Source organism: Corvus moneduloides, chromosome 2 (genome assembly GCF_009650955.1).
Source record: "Corvus moneduloides isolate bCorMon1 chromosome 2, bCorMon1.pri, whole genome shotgun sequence".
Taxonomy (NCBI): domain Eukaryota; kingdom Metazoa; phylum Chordata; class Aves; order Passeriformes; family Corvidae; genus Corvus; species Corvus moneduloides.
Window position 1 is genome coordinate 11,965,068 of NC_045477.1, and position 17,656 is coordinate 11,982,723.

At 37.1% G+C, this 17,656-nt stretch overlaps 1 protein-coding gene across 3 annotated transcripts in view; it reads left to right on the forward strand.

The window, feature by feature from the left end:
• The first annotated feature begins 13,822 nt into the window (after positions 1-13,822).
• Positions 13,823-17,656, forward strand: part of LOC116438395 — a 143,059-nt gene continuing 139,225 nt past the window's right edge. For all 3 annotated transcript variants that reach the window (XR_004237720.1, XM_032097281.1, XM_032097288.1), the window contains exon 1: positions 13,823-14,071. Coding sequence is in view for 2 of the 3 variants with exons in the window: in XM_032097281.1 (XP_031953172.1) it covers positions 13,861-14,071 (211 nt within the window). In the remaining variant the exon portion in view is untranslated. The remainder of the gene's footprint in view (positions 14,072-17,656) is intronic.

Below are 17,656 nucleotides of genomic sequence, written 5' to 3' on the forward strand. Positions count from 1 at the left end.
AGAGGGATTTTTTTCTGTTTAATTTAATTTTCTGCTACTCGGGCTTGTGTTCTGTCACTGTGCTGTGTGGCCTGCTTGTAAAGTGGTGTGAAGCTTCTGCAGTTGTAAAGTGTTTGGGCATGCTCTTTTTCATTGGTCTGCTTTCCTGAAATTCAGACTATGTTTTGAAGATTTTATTTCCAGAATAGTGACATCTTGCCAAAATGAAATAAATTATTCTTGCTAGTTTCATAGTTATAGAGGGGAAATAAAATCAGTGACCTTTTACATTTTCTGCTTTTCTGTTTGGCGATGTTACAAGCAAAATCCGAAGACTCCAAGATCATCTTCAGAGAATTAAAAAGAAAAAGAGATTCTGTTTTTAAAATTTGTAATTGGAACACTTTCCTTGAAATTGCTGAGAATAGAGATTTAAGTTGCTTTTAAGACTGAGATGCTGTCAAACTGCTAAGGTAGGTGGGCAAGTATATTGTTGTAGACTAATAGGTGTCTTTAGGTTGGAAAAGACCTTTAAGATCATTGAGTCCAACCAATTAACCCAGCACTGCCAAGGCCACCACTTAACCAAGTGCCTCAGTGCCACATCTGCACATCTAAATACATCCAGGGATGGTGGCTCCAGCACTTCCCTGGGCAGCCTGTTCCAATACTTCATAACCGTTTTTGTGAAGAAATTTTTTCCTAATATCGAATCTAGACATTCCCTGGTGTAATTAGAGGTCATTTCCCTGTATATTGTTGCTTGTTATGTGGGAGAAGAGCCTGACCCCTGCCTGGCTACACCCTACTTTTGGGGAGCTGTAGAGAGTGATAAGCCTCCACTCTGAGCCTCCTTTTCTCGAGGATGACCCCCCAGTTCCTCAACTCTCCTCACAGGACTTGTGCTCCTGACCCTTCCCCAGCTCCGTTCCCTTGTCTGGACACGCTCCAGGTCCTCAATGTCCTTCTTGAAGTGAGGAGCCCAAAACTGAATACAGGATTCAAGGTGTGGCCTCACCAGTGCTGAGTACAGGGAGCTGATCATGGATACAAGCCAGGTGCCATTGGCTTCTTGGCCACCTGATCATACCTGGGCTCATGTTCAGCTGCTGTTGATCAGCACGCCCAGGTCCTTTTCTACCAAGAATCCTTCCAGCTGCTTTTCCCCAGTCCTGTTGAACCTCATACAGTTGTCCTCAGCCCATGGATGCAGCCTTTCCAGATCCCTCTGTAGAGCCTTCCTGCCTTCCAGCAGATGAGCACTCCTGCCCAACTTGATGTCCTCTTAAAACTGACTGAGGGTGCACTTGATCCTCTCATTCAGATCATCAATAAAGATATTAAACATCAACAGCCTTTCCTTCATCTGCTATGTTGGTCAAGCAGGACCTGCCTTTCACAAACCCTTATTGGCTGGAGCTGATCCCCTGATTGTCCTGCCCCTGCCACATCATGGCACTCGCTACTGAGAACCTCACATATTAGTCCTGTACTGCATAAATTTCTTCTATGTCTAAGTATATTCTAAATAGTTTTGAGGAAATGTGGAAAACAAACTGAAGTATAAAGGACTGTGCCTTTTCAAAGAAATGAAAACATGGGGCCAAACTTTGTGCTTTGCTGTTTGTGCTTCCTTCACTTGAATGTTGTTCAGACTATGTACATTAGATTTCTTTCAAATGTCTTGGAGTGGTGGACAGATGGATGGATGGATAGATTGATGTGCCTGTGGATACAAATTGTGTTTATAGGATCATAGTCAACATTTCTGGTCATTATTATAATACCATATCACATTAATGTGTTATCTATACCTGATTCTATTTTATGCAGAGGGAAAAAATTAATACACCCAACTCAAAAAAAGTAGTCCTACATTTGTTTCCTTGTGTATATGAGAATATATTAATTCCCTCAAAGAAATAATTGAAGTCTGTTTAACAGTAAAATTTGTATTGGTCAACTACAGGGATGACAGAGGTTCTGTTGAGCATTTCCAGATAAAGGAGAGCTTGGATTGATTAATTTCCATTATTAAGGGTACCAAGATTCAGCCTCTCTAGGCCTTTCCTCTTTCTCTATATACTTTAGGTGGTTATATCTAATTGATCATTGACCTTTTTTCTTGACAAACCAGAAAATCCTGAACTAGTTATATTTAAATGTAAAACAATGGGATGAATAATCTCTTTCTTACAAATTGGGTGGTCTGTAGCAATCAGACTTGAAAACTTTTTATTTCTTGGAAAAAGGCAGAGGCTGGGTTCTATATAGCAATGAAATAAAATTTGTGGATATTCCCAGAAGTTTGATAGTGGCATGTAAATACAGATCAGATATCATCAGGTGTTCTAAATGACATGGATATCAGAGCTCTGGTCCCCCGGTCTGGCAAAGGGAAATTGAAGTCTGAGATTTTTGAGTGTTGATCTATTTTTCTTCTTTTGTTGATTATTTCTCATTTTTTGATTAATTTTGTGTATGAAATCTTGACTCACAGTATAAGTCCAAAAATTATGAATGAAAAAGATGTGGGTAGGAGCCTTCTAGATTATCATGCTATAATATCATTTAATATTTGTCGTCCAGGAATGTAATAACTTATCACAGAGTTTAATCACATGAGTATTATTAATTCATTTCCTAAAAAATCATTTCCCCCTTGCATGGAGTTTTGAAATGGCTATATATAATCAAAGAGCAGTAATGTATCTTTAGGAAACCAAGTCATCCTGGAAAGTAAATACTAAATGACAGAATATTGCATGAATAATAAGTATGTAATACTGTCTTTAAGATCCTAAGGAAATAGCAAGTGACTAGATGAGATCAGGACAGTAGTTTAAATGCCCAGGGTTCTAGGAAGTGACTTTATCTTTTTGGATTTCTGCCTGAATTCAGAGTTGGCTGAATGAATGAACATAGAAATATGCAATCAGATGCTGCACTGCAGCTGCTCTGTTTAGGGGACTCAAGAGCACATCTTTTCTGACTTCAAGTGGGCAGTAAATTATTTTCAATAATTCCATCTCCTGGTGCTTCCATAAGTGGTAGAGGAGACATTTGTAGTTGTTCGATCAATTTTTACCTGCTTAGGTAAGCCATTGATCACTGACCTGTGCTATGTGACTTTTTGCCAAACACAAAAGTAAAGTGGACTTTAACATCCTTGTGGTGGTGGTGACGGGGATTTTTCTACTGTGGTAGTTTTATGACTGCTATAAACTTTTTTTTTTTTTTGGTTTGGTTCCAGTTGCACTTGCATGCTGGTTTTGTTCTGGAGTCTCTTAATAGAGTTATTGATGATAAGGATATGATGACATAAAATTATTTCTTAGAAGGGACTTTTGGACTTTTTCTATCATGTTGGGCCATCCAAATAAAGCAGGAAGTTATGAAATGGAAATTATTTGCTTTGTTCAGGGATTGATATGTATCAGTCTTGCTGCCTGTTGATATGCTCTTGTCTTACCACAACAAGCTTTCCTAAAAACGGGATCATATTCTGCAACAAATTAGTTACTTGGTATGTATGAAGAGAAAAGGCTATAATGATTTCCACATGTTTTTTTTAACCTGGAAGGAGAACTAATGGATGTAGAATAGAATGGAATATTCTCTCACTTTTATTTTTAAAATACTTCAGAGTGCATTAGAATAATCACTTAGTTACTGGTAATGGAATGAGGATAAACAAGGCTGGTTTTATGGTATGGCAAATTAGACATCAATTATGTGGCCAAGCATCACTGAAGGATGTAGCAGACTGGGAATTAAGCTGTAGTGTTAATTGATTATGAAATCATTTGATAGCCTTTGGTTTTATTGAAATGATTCTGAGAGTGCATCACAAACTCAAAATCCATTATAGGAGAGGCACCACATTCTGTACTGAGGGTAATGTCAGTAGTGGGCCAACTTCTGACAACAGTGAAAAACTGACTTTGATTTTTGCAGCTATTTTGCATAAAATGATTAGGGAATTGTGCATCTTTCTGGACATAACTATGAGTACAATTTGAATCTACATCCTTTAGTTTTACAACATGAATATCTTTGTTTCAGCCACTGGTATATCTAGTTAAATGACACGTACTCTTCATCTTTTATGTATATATGATTTGCTTCCTTAAATTAGAGGTAAGTGTGCTGAGTACTTCTACTTGAAGAGGCAAGATGATACAGCATTAGCTGATTAACGCTATCTAGCCTCTGTGAAGGGTGAAAGCTACCAGTTTCTTTTAAATTTCAATTTAAAGAACACTGCACTTTTTGGTCTATTTTTATACCCCTTCCCAAGGTTTTTTGTCCTTGGGTTGCATGGAAGAGCACCAGATGGCAAGGTGGACCATTGGCAACCTACTGTCCCTTTGGGTGTTTCAATGTCTGTTCTTAGGCCAGATTTCGTGCCTGCTTTCCCAGGTTGCCCACTCCTTTTTTCCTACTGTGTTTTGGTAGGTCTTGCTTTGTCTTCTTCTCCAGTTCAACCTCAAAGCAGCTGCACCTTTTTAATTTCAAAGTTAGCGAATGACTGCCATAAATTCATAACACTAAAGTTCCAAGTGGTTTATAACCTTCTAACAGCTTTCTTTCTTGCTGCTCCTAATGCAGGAGTCCCTGCCTTTTGCTCATGGAAGGTCTGGCCAGTTTGACAGCCGTACTCTTTTTACTGCCTCACCTCTGCCTTGCACACTTCTCTTTTTGCTGCTTTCTGCTTTTTTCTCCTAAGGCCATGGGACCCAGGGCTCTGGAGAAGTCAGAATGTAAAGATAAAAGGAAGGTGAAATGGGGAAAAACAGTAGTCTGCAGTGCAAAAAACATAAAGGGGCAGACTATAAATCAGCAGCACAGGTTGGGGAAGACAGAGGTGAATTACGTGGCCATTCAGGATAGCTGCACAGTTGTGCTCTGTGCAGAGTTTTGCTGTTTCAGGTGACTTTTGACATTCAGTTTTACTTATTTTTGAGAACAAATATTGTCCTAGGGACTACAGATAAAGTCCATTTTGCTGGGACATATCAAGAGGTTTCAAGTTCTGCTCAGGCAGCTGCTGGAGATTGGCAAAAGGGATCTCATTTTGTTGACTAACATGAAGAAAAAAAAGAAAGAAACCCTATCAAAAAACACACCATGAGAAACTTTTGTCTCCCCTAATTCTGCTGAATAATGTTACCTCTTCATATGAACTTATACTGAGCCATAAGACTTCTGGGTGTATGGGATGAGGTGGAAGGCAATTGAGCCAGTCTGACATTATTTGGTCACTAGTGCATAAAAATACTCTTCTAGTGCCACTTATACATAGGTACCATACATTTCTTTAATGGTATTTAATTGAGATTAAAAAAGCTGTTGGAATGGATGCTGTGAATGCATATTAGGAATATTACTTAAAACCATAAGCCTTGATATGATAAACCATAACAAGTCTGAAGGACTCATAATGGCTTATCATGTCAATAAAATGCACTTAAAAATCCCCAAGTGATTAGAAGGAGCCATTTCAGTCTATTATATCAATTGTTATATGCTGAGAGCATGAGAGATTTATTTTTCTTTTCCATCCTCTGTTTAAAAAAAAAGAAAGGAGGAAATTAAATCATAATAAGCTATGCTCAAATAGAATCAAGGTACTAAAATAAACCCACAGAAGGTGATTTATAAATTAAGGAAGGCAGTAAAAAGTTCTTTCCAAGCAGAGAATACTCTCATGTTACACTTGGTCTCTCATTTTTAAGCACCACAGGATGGCTGATGCATAGAGTGTGTTCTTGCACCAAAGATGTTCCTGTTGAACTGGCAAGAAGTGTAAATTAAACATATTGTCACAAGAAATCAGACTAATTTTGGCACTTATACCAAGTGATGGCCTCCAGCACTTGTGCACGGGGAAAACTGAATTGACTTTGCAACCCCATGTGGTAGTAAATGCTTGTCAATGGCTGTAGCAGAAGAGGGTGGTGATATTTTCCTAACCTCATACTTTTCCTGACTGATTTTTCCAGGCATCTTCTTCCGGGGATGGAAAAAGGTTAAGGACATAACCCCCAAGCTCTTGAGGGTAACAGGGGCCCTGATGTTTGTTGTTACCACTCTGACAGCTTCATCCAGGGGCAATGGCTCTGAAGCAGCTGCTTGGGGGTGCACTTCCATCCTGGAGAAGGTCTGTCAGACTGTGTTTTCCCCACGTGTAACTCTGCCTGTTGTCCATTTGGTCTTGTCACCTGGACTGGCCTGTGAGGCTCATGTAGATCCAGCAGGCTTTGGGAGATGGCAGGAGGAGCTGCCCTAACAAATAACCTTTTGTGAGAGGGACAAGCTGATTTTGGAGGTAGTTACTGCACTGGTCCAGTGTGCATTTTAGCCAGGGGAAAGCCTTGTTTGTCAATTTACACAGCTGAGTCAGGAAAGCTTTGAATTGTTTTCTGCTATTAATAAATAAATATCCCTTATATCGCTTATTTGCAGGCTCTGAACTGGATTACGCAGCCGTTCCGTAGCATTTCAAACAGACCTGAGCAGGCTCTCTGGGGCCAGCTTTGCAGATGGGTCTGGGACCGTCTTCAAATAGCCCCTGGGGGCAGATTGCTGGTGAAATTGGTGTCACGGCTCCCCAGGCTGGCGCAGTAGTCAGAGGGAGAGGTGAGGGCTGCTGAGCAGCTCGGTGTCCTGCTCTCAGCTGACAAGCTTAACCTCTGCGGCACACACGTTTTAGCTGTTTAATGTCTGAATAGATGGAGAGCATTCTGGGAAAGTGAATTTTTCTCTCCCAACAGTATCCCTGCTCTCTCACTTGCAGATATTACATCCTACATTTAATGCAATCCTTCCAAACTGTCCAGCTTCGTGTTCTCAAAGCCTGAGTCGTTCCTCTTCCTACCTGTACAGAATTAACCTGTTCAGTCCTGCATCCCACTCACACGCTCAGGGCGCCCCTAGCACAGGGATGTGTGGGGCTGCAGATTTTGGGGGATCCTTCAGCACTGCTGCTGGCAGGCAGGAGAAAGAAAATAAACAGGTTCAGGAGTTGGAGAAAAATGAGCTGGTGGAAGCCAGGGGAGGGAAGCAGTGGCAAGTAAACACAGCTGAACAAGAGGAAAAAGATGTTTATGTATGCTTGGTTAAGGTTTGCAGTGGGGGTAACTGCAAGTCTGCCAGGACAGTTTCTCCCCTCACAGTGCTGTGAACCCTTCACCTATTTACATGCTGTTATGTGTGAGTAAGAAATTTGGCATTATGCAATTTTCTTTATGACTGAAATGAATCCAGTGAGGTTTGGCAGAGGTATATGTAAATGGTTCAAAAGAGCCCCAGTTGGAGGCTCAGCTGAAATAACAAGGCAGAACAGGCACATTCCCACCTGTACATGCACACGTATGTACGTATGTGCGTGCAGTGCTGGCTTCTGCCCAAGAGAGGAGGCTGCTAATTGTATCACCACTTGGCAGGGACAGCAATTTAAGAGCAACTTAAAAACATATATTGGATTAAAAAAGGAGATGGCACCCTAAGAAACACCCAGAGATTACATATCTCAAATTATCAAAGCTGAGGAAATGTTGGACACAGAAACACAGCCTCTGTGTTGTTAGTCAACATCGGGCTGCACATCCTGGAGCAATATTCCAAGACTCATTTTTCATTTTCTGATATCTTGCTGGGGAGGGAGACATCTAGTTGAAAAAAGTGATCAATAAAAGAACAAATAAGGAACAAATGCTAAGAATATTCAAGACAGGGTTTTATTGTGCAGAAATCTCTGAACAGGACATTTTTCAATCTGTTCTGTTATCTTTTCCATATTTTTTTGACAGGCTTAGGTTTCAGGCAGCCAGAAAGATAAAGTAATGTTTTAAAACCCCAAAAAATACTAAGATGCAGGAGAAAATAAGTTGAGAAAGTAGGCTGGGAATAAAAGAAAGCCAGCAAAATAAACCTGAATAAATAAATTAAAATTACCATATATAAACGTACTGTTTGGAGTTTTGCAATTATAAAATCTGGTAGTATGTCTAAATTTTAATATGTTGAACTAGAAGTGTTAAAAAAATTATGAACATTTAAACCCTTTATAAAAATGGCTAAATTGCATCTGTCCAAATGATCATAGCAAATTCTTTGAGAATGTAGGGAAAGACATTTATAATATTTTAGAGTTTTAAAATACCTTGCCTTTGTGTCCCCTAGGAACTTCAAAAAAGTGTTATGAGGGAGAGAAAAATGAGAGGATCATGTTTACAAGTATTTGTAAGGTGATAAAAAATAGTTGTTTAAGACAGAGTGCTTAAATACATCGTCTACATTCATCACATGTGTCTGCGTGTGCAGATGTTGTAGAGTTTATGTACCATGTAGTCCTGTCTTATTGCAGTTGTAGAAATATTCGTGGCTCAGTGTGACTTAGGCACATAAAACTGTTCTTTAATAGATAATTTGTCTTATTTACCAAAGAGCAATACTTACACAACGGCGTAGTATCAGTAAATTAGTTTTTGCTTTGTTTTGGTTTATGCTTTGGGCTAAAAACAGGTGAAGCCAGGATAAGTTTGTTTGTGAAAGCTTGGTGAATACTAATGAGAAGAAAAATCCTCCCAGTCAAACTGAATAAATTCTGTGGATAGTATGAAGGATTTTCAGCGATCCATATTGTCCTTGGACTTGGCTGTTGCATTGTACTTTAAATGGAATTGATTGTGTGGTTGTAATGAAAGTAACGGATTGATTTCTATACAGAGTTACACAGAGTAAATAGAAAAATGTTCTTGTCTTGACCTGCATTCATAAACTAAAAATCAGTGGCTTTTGACCTAATCCTTAATAAAAAATGCAAATGAAATATAGGAAATTGGAAGGTTTCTTTAATTCTTAGAAAATCTAGTGTTTATCAGGTTTTTCTTGTGTGCTTTCTTGGATTTTAATTAATTTTGTTTAGGAATTCTAGTAAATGTAATCTATTTTCTCTGCAAGGAACTTGTACTTTTTGCTGTTCACATAATTTTGGAAAATATATTTGACTCTTTCCTTTCTTATTATTCCTTTTGCCTTAACTACACAGCATTTTCCTTTATCTAGGTAGGATATTTATGACTTTTAGTACCTTCTCTGTTGAACAGTGTTAGCATAGCATTTTTGTGAGCGTGTGACCCATATATTTTTGGGTTGCTACTACATGCACTATCACAGATTATTTCTAAAAGATAGTGGTTTCTGAACTAAATATGCAGATTAACATCTTTATGTTGTAATAAAGGGAGGAAAGCTGTTGATTGAAATAAGGTGCAACATTCTTTCTATTTGAATAAGCCTAACAAATGTTTATATTATTGCAATGATTATCTCAGTAAAAGGCCACAGAGATATTTATGAGCAACATCTATTACTCTTTTCTTTTCTTTTTGCATGTATGAGATTGCGGTTCGGGCCCCAGTAAAATGCACAATCCGGCTGGTAAATTCTCTCATTGAGCTGTAAACCAGGACTGCAACAAGCAAGATCCGAGTTACTGCATTCATCAGTTTCTCGGTGAATTTTGTGACTTTATTTTTGGTGCTTAGAGTTTAATTTCTCGCTGAAGTAGAGCAGCACATTGTGGCGCCACACAAACAAGAAGAGCAAAACAATAGAAACCCCAATGCACCGACGGCCACCGCTACTCCATTGTAGCTTCCAAAGGCACTCTATTCTTCCCAGCCCACTTGATATCCTGCAGGTTGTGGCAGTACAATTCAGAGGAAAAGCTTAGACATTGAGCTTGCACGCTTTTTGACTCCATTTTAAACCCTTTGTTCACACCGGGGTGGCATTTTTTCACACCACATGTGGCAGCTTTGACTCCTATCCAGCTTGTCGTATAGAATCAAAGTCTGTGATTTCTTACATTCCCAGTGTTGTCTTCTGAGTTGCTATATTCTTTGTAGCTCCCAAAATATTACAAATCTTAATTTCAGTCATAGGTTTTCAAAGCTTTATAGGCTATGGGATGAGACAACTGTACCTGCACACTTAGATTTGGTTAAAATCAAAGCTGTTTGGGGAGGGGAAGAGCTCTTTTTCCCCTCCCTCTTCTTTTAAAAAAACCTCAACACTGGCAACTAAAAACTATGTGGTGAATTTGATATATATTAATTCTGCCTGATGTATGTTTTGCAGAAAAGAATTAAAATAATGTGTAATACTATATATCTTTGGATTTGTAAGTCATATGAGTGCTTGTACTTTGTTTCAGTATTAAAACATTATTCATCTTAAGAGATTCTTTTGTTGCACACAGGCATCATTGTGCTCTCTTTTCCCTACTTTTCCAAAGACAACCTTCATCTACAATTTTGCTGGAAGTTTTATGTGCCATGTCAATAATAAATTCTACTTCAAACTAATTTTGAAGAAAACAAAACAAGTCTACTGATATGACTGCCCCTAAAATAAACATTTTTGAAAGCTTATTAATAGAAGATATATTGCTTAAATTGATGTCATTCAGTATAGCTAAAATGCCACTTGACTTCTGAAACAAATACTAAAGTATATATTTCTTACTAAGAAACTTTACGATGGATTGCAAGTGCAAAGTGACAGGGCAACAATAACATTTGGATAAAAATTGTCACAGGAATTAATGTAACTTGTACTTCACACTTTTTGATATATTTTTCAAATGATCAATGAAAATTAAATGGTTGTACAATTTGAAAGAACATTCTCAGTTCCATGTATATTTACAAATCTGTACATTCATTGTTGCTGGTTCACTCAGCTGAAGATAATAGAATAATTTCTCCTTGGCACATATGCTAGCCTGTACATTGACATGACACCCTAATAAATATTTTGACTCCAGAGCTGTTGTTTGTTGCTGTTTGTCAGGTGGTTAGAATGGTCTTTTGGCTGCCGCTCCTCTCGCGAACTAAAATATTAAAATCTATGCTTTCAATCCAGCAGCTTTCTTACTGCATCTTATACATTTTTCTGACTGCTTATTCTTTCTTTAAAATATAGTACTGCTGTGTGCTTAATGCATGCTGCTTATTCGCCAAAATCCACCTAATTGCTTATGGTGTTTAATAAATACTTACATTGGTTTTATGTTTGCTTTTAAGAGTGGCATGAAATTGTATTATGTAAGAGAATAGTTCAGTAACTACCTCTAGAAACACAAAACGACAGTGTTCTTTTCTGGTTTAGAAAATATAATTAATAATAATTCCATGTGCTTGTTTTTATGCCATTTCCTTGCTGTTTGTTTATGGAACATTAGATGTTAAGTTGTTAAATCGTCTTAACTGCTCTGACATGTAGCAGCACTGAATAAGAGAAAGACTGTTCCAATTAATCTTTATTTTTTATTTCAGTCCAAAATCTCAAATATATAGACTAACCCCTAGTAATAAATATCCTTTTAGAAACACAGTTTTATTAGCTCTGCTCCTAAGCAGTTATTGTGTAATTTTAAAAATCCTAAATATATGAAAATAAACATTTAACTCATGGTTGTTTGAGGTTTTTTTGTCTGTGATTTTTCAAAAAAGATGAACACTCAAAGAACACATTTAGAATCCATGTCTAAAAATAGTTTTATTTTGCAAACTGAATTATAAAAAATTTATAGAAATGTTCTCTGAGATCAATAAATACTTTAATAAAATTACATTAAAATGGAATTTTAAAAGTTACCTATTACTTTAAAAAGTAATTAATCTAAATTAAAAATTCTGTAGACAAAATGGGACATTGTTTATTTCTTTTTTGCCAAGCATCTTAGCATTTTCTGCAGTTTAACTAGCTAAAAAGTCCAGGCATTCTGAATACAATTTTAGATCATAAAAAAAGAGTTGTTTTATGAAAACTGAAACTATAAAAAGATTAAACCTTTCAGAATGCAATACAGTAATTTGTGCTAAGCACTTTTTTTACAAAGCATATTAAAAGGAAACAAACATAAAATACTCATGCAAGTTTACCCATTTACTGTTTAAATATTAAAACAGTGACTCAGAAAAGCAATGTACACACACTAAGCAGAAACTTGTTTTACTATCACAGTTATCTACATCTAAACTTGACATCACACAGCATTTTTAGAAGACACTCAAGTATGAATTTCTCGGAAGCAAGACAAGTTCAGTAAGTGTATCAAAATTAGTTTACCTACTTTCACAGCGCATAATTACTGAAGAAAAGGCATGATCTTATTTCATTTTAGTTTCATGAAGCAGAAATATAGAATAAGCATTTGTTAATATCCATTCCAGAAAATCCCAACTTTTATTTCTCCGCATTTCTTACTTTTCCCCATGTTTCTTCAGACCCTCTTCATATTATTTCTTCTATTTCCAGAAAAGAGAAAGTGGGGGGTCGGGGGGGTGGGGGGAACCCCAACAACAAAACCCCACAAACAATCAGCAAAAGCATAATTGGTTTATATTGCCTTTCAGCTTGTGGCCTGTCCTTGTATTATTAAATCAGATCATACATACTCCCTTAAAATTCAGCTTGGAGTAATCCTCTGCTACTTAAGGCTCGATGAAAAGAGTACTCATTGTGAATTATGTTTCATCTGTCACAATAACCTTCTTTATTCTTTAGTGCACCTCCCCTTTGCCTGCGGCAATTAGAGAAAATAGGTATGCCTTGAAGTATGAGATAGTGGTATCTCAAAAATATATATACTGATGTCATATATAGAAAACCCTGGGTTAGCAGCACCCTGAAGAATATATAAGCCCTTTTTGATGCAGTCCAAATTTTGTTAGAACAGAGTAGAGGCTCACATATTGTACAACGAGTAGGTGCTGATGGCTTTCACTAGATTATTGTTTTTTTGACAAGCAGTGATCAGAGATTTTACCGTTCCATCAAAAGAAGAGTAAAAACTTGCTTACCGACTGATATAATTTTCCATGTTAGCTACAATTCTGTTTGGGTATTTTTTTAATTCGAAGGTGTTAGAAAATCTTTTTCTTCACTCTTCCCTGAAATTCCTGGAGTTCTGTTGAACTCTTTGACTGAACATTTCAGCTACAGTTTCTCAGTGGTTTAGCCTGATTTTCATAATTTCTTGCAGTGGTGCAGACATTTAACTGTTTCATCTTGAAAATAAAATACATATTAAAAAAAAAGGTTGACCTGTGAATATCAAAAATGTTTTTGCACTAGTACAGAAGAGCAAAAATCCATGTTATCAGAAACTAATTTTCCAAATTTTTTGTCTTTCTGTATCAAGAGAAAAAAATAATATAAACTCTTTTAGGGTTCTAGTCACCACTGCCAGGTTATTTTGTCTATTAGAATATCTGTCTTTTCTCTAAGACTATCTAATTTATTGTATTTAACAAACAAACAAAATGCAATTTTTTTTTTATTTTTTACTGTCTGAATTTATCTTGGAAGCTTTCTAAGTTTATGTTTGTTTTTCTTCTGTGTTATTTTTAAAGCCTTATGGCAGAAAACCTCCAGTCAGTATCTTGTTTTGAAACCCCTCACGATTCTGGGCTGTTCATACTGATTCCAAATCAGCCTCCCTTGCACTTTAAGGGGGCTGATATTCAACTGGGAATGACTAAAAGAGAAAGCACCTTTAAAAAAAAAATTAAAAATTAAGTGCTAAATCAAGCAAGTTAAAACAAATAGATTCTGCTATGAGGCTGGTCTAACATTAAGACACCGTTTTTAAAGTTCCTGAGAAATTACTATACTACAAAAACCAGCAATACTTGTGAATAAAGGAGGAGAGTTTGGCCCACTGCACAGGTTTGGGCACAAAAGTGCTTGCTAAGCTATCTATTTCACACATGCAACGACAGAAGGTTCGATATTCATTCGATCGATGACTGAAAAGGCACAATGGCAAAATCGGACGGACTTCTTTTCAAATACAGATCTCCGATGTCCCCCTACAGTCTGCAGTCGCACGGCTGGTGGTGTGGCACAGACGGAGCAAGGGTTACATCAAGGCTGTTCTCTGGACCGTGCAAACGGTCTAGACCAATGACCTGCAGCATCGTGCCCTTTGAAGAAGAGGCAAGTTCAGTCACGACGAAGAAAAATCAAGGCGTACCCCTTTTAACAATAGGGAGCAGCTCGTGGCTGCAAAGAGGTAAGCAGGGGTAAGCAAAAAAGGCATCTGCTTCCATGGTTACAGGCCAAGCATGGGAACCTTGCTTTTGAAGAGGGACGGTTCTCAGGCTCCCTCACAGGCTATGTCATGCATTCTAAGCAAAGGCAGGTTGAGCTGAAATCCGCAGAGTTATTTCAGAGTAAAATGATACGCGAGCACATGGCTGTTAGCAAAAAAAAGTCACATGACTGTTTAGAAGCAGCCTTGCAGTGTTTCTGAATCGAGCCTTTCGTTTGGGGCAGTTTCTTCTTCTTTTCTTTTTTTGTTGTCTTTTAGTTTTTTTTCCTCCGCTTTTGCAGCAAACTAAGAAAATTTGGAGAAGATTTATACAAAACAAACATTTGTTTGATACACAAGATTCTGGCTATTCTCCTTCTCTAAAGTGAAAAAAGGTCAAGGGTCAATGTTTTTTCGTGACAGGGCCACAAATCCTTTTGTTAGCGTAGCTTTAGCAAATGCTATTTAAAATAAGATTTTGCTTTTCTTTCCAAGTGCACATTATTATAAGTTTGACAGAGTATTAAAGAAATGAATTTCTGTCTCTCTGCAATAACTTTTTTGTTCCAACATTTTGCCAGGTTTTTTTCTTCATTTTTTGGCTCTATAATTCCAGTTTTTAAGATTTGCACTTCTAGACAAGACAACTGAAAATGCACACAAAATCAACACATAATAGTCCTGCCATATTCAGGGGGGGAAAAAAAAGAGAATTATCTGCAGGCACAGGTAGTAAAAATGTGATCAGTGACTATAAGCCTGTGGTGTAACCATTAACCTTTGAGAATCGTTATGTTTGCACTTGTTTCTTTATGCTTTGTTATTCCTTTAGCTGCGACGTGTTACATTTTCTCCTGAAAAATTAAAACGTGCAGTGTATTTGCCTTGGCATAGGTGTGCCTGATTTTTTAATTGTGTTTATTACATCTGTTCTGTGATATTTTAACTGTTTGTGGTTGTTTGTAAATTTTGATGGCTTACTATTTTATTAGAATTTTACTGTTAAAAGAGTTTGCTTTAGTAGCTTCTGTTACATACTTACTATGTGATGGTCTGTATTATTACAAGCCACAGCATTTGTCTTCTTATTATCAATATGAGATTAATTTTATTCCAACTATTCTTGTTAAAACTGGGGGGGGGGAAGGTGACGGGGGGGCAGTGGGAGGGAAATATCTGACAAACTGTGGAACAGAGTTAAAAGTTCCAGAAACACTAATAATTACTCACATCATTTCCATCAGTATTTTTTCCTGCAGTGACCTGTGGTACTTGGTAGAATTTGTATTGCTAGCCTATAAATGTAATTAATATTTATGAGTGTATCGAGGGCAGTATTTTCTCAGGGTGTATTCTGAACTTTTGTTGATCTTTAGGACGGTTTAACTCCAGACTGAGGACTGTGTATTTGAAATGAAAGCATGTGTGTGAACTAAATGTAAGTTGCCCTCAAATAACAACAGGCTTTTTTGAAAAAAAGTTTTTGGCCTACCCTGCACATTTATGGGACAAAATTATCCAAGAAAAAACCCCCAGATTTGCATAGGAAAATATAAACATGCACAGGAAAATATAAATATGCAGCATAAGCAATTAAATGTTAACAGTAAAAAGTAGGAATCCCATTATCTTAAAATGGTCACAATCTGGACTAATTGGATTCATTCTGGATAATTTATGCCCTGCATACTAATTCAGTTTTCAGCTGGACTTTGACATGATTGCAAGCTGTACCTTTTCTCCAGAATGTCCATTAACTAGTCCCATTACCTTAAGAGAAGAATCTGTTTGCTGATCTTTTGTGTAAGCTGTTGGATATAATAAGACATTTTGATATTCCTGCTGAACTATAGATGCATGTTAATGATGGCAGCCATTTTCATATACTCACTGCAGTTTACAAAATCATACACTGTGTGGAAATGTTTTGTGTTCAGCCTTATTGAGGCTATGTGAAATCCTCTTCATTTTTATGACAATGCAATGATAAATTAAAAGATTAAATAATCTGTCATATGTATGGCATAAACAGTGCAAAAGACAGTGCTGTTGTATTTGGTATTCAAACACTGCTTGAAATTATTCTCGTGCTAATAAAACATTCAGTTTAATTTTTTTTTTTTAAAGAAGGAGATTTTCTATTGGAAGGAAGATTTTTTTTTTTAAGTGGAAGGCTTTCCTCTTGTCCATTTTAATGTAATTGATAAAATAATTTCTAGATTCACAGAAGTCTGCACAGTTTACCAAGGGGAGGATCTGATCTTAATTATATTTGTGATCATTTCTTGAAATAATTACTCTCCTCCTGTAAGGAGCTGAGGAATGAAAGATGTGTAAAACTTGGTGTTGAAGGGAAAAGTTGCATCTCCATGAACAATGAAAACATGATTGTGAAACCATTAATTTTTATTCCTATTGGTGTTGTTGTAGGGTGGATTTTTACCATGTGTTGATGTCTTGCCCCAAAGTACACATGGTCCTCTCCCTCTTGTGTTGTTGATACTGAGATTCTGAAAAAAAATTGGGCTGTTGCTTGAGCCATGTGCCAACTTCGCACCTGGTTCATTCAAGCTAAAGTTCAGGCTGCCAGTTTGAGGCCTTTTACTTCATTTCAGCCAGTGGTGACTAAGAGCCAGAGATTCCTCTTTATTTTTCCCTTTTGGGCCATTCGTTTAAATGAAGGAGTAAATAATCTAAACATCGTATTCCCCTTCTTAAATACTTTAACGATCCTCAAGAATCACCACTGTTTTCTAACCTCCACTGTGATATAGAAGCCAATTCAGCTTCTCTGAATGAAGGTAGAAACCAGGGAGAAGGAGGGGTTTGTTGCTTGTTTTTTAATACTGAAGATTCCTGGATGTTGGGAAGTTCTGTGGTTTGCATAGAAAGGGTTGTCAGACACAATTTCTTTCATAATCAATGCAATTCATGCCTTTGTTATCTTCATAATTAATTTCTTTTTTTTTTTTTTTTTTTTTCACTAGAGAAGTAGACAAAGATTTTGCATGGTTTGCTCTAGGCAAGGTTTGCTGTGTCACCAGCTTATTTTAGGGTAGTTTTAGATTGAATTGCTCACTTGAATGAAAAAAAAAGTGTCATCTCTGTCATAGTATGCCAAACTAGGACAAAGAGACCATGATACTCTTGCTCAGTGGAGATGAGAGTTCTGCAGTTTGGGACCACCTTTAAGTAATTTGCACTCTGGCTTTAAGCAATTTTGATGCTGTACTTTTTTATGATATGCAATAATGCTGTAAATCACCATTTCAAGGACAGTAGTTTATTGTGTTGCACATCCTAATAATCTACTAGATAAAGTAAAGGCAGCAAAAACCAGATGAAACCCCAGGTTTTAATCTGGTGATACAAGATGAATTACAGTTGACTGAAATTTAATGAAAAGGCACCTTTTAAACCCAAGGTTTCTAAAAGTGCTTCCAGGTTAATTCCCGCTAAAACTCCTTTGATTTTCTTCTCCAGATAATCCTTTTCTACATTATCTTAATGAACCAGAATATTCAAACCTGACTGTGACTTGCTAAGAGCAAGAACTTGGACAAACCC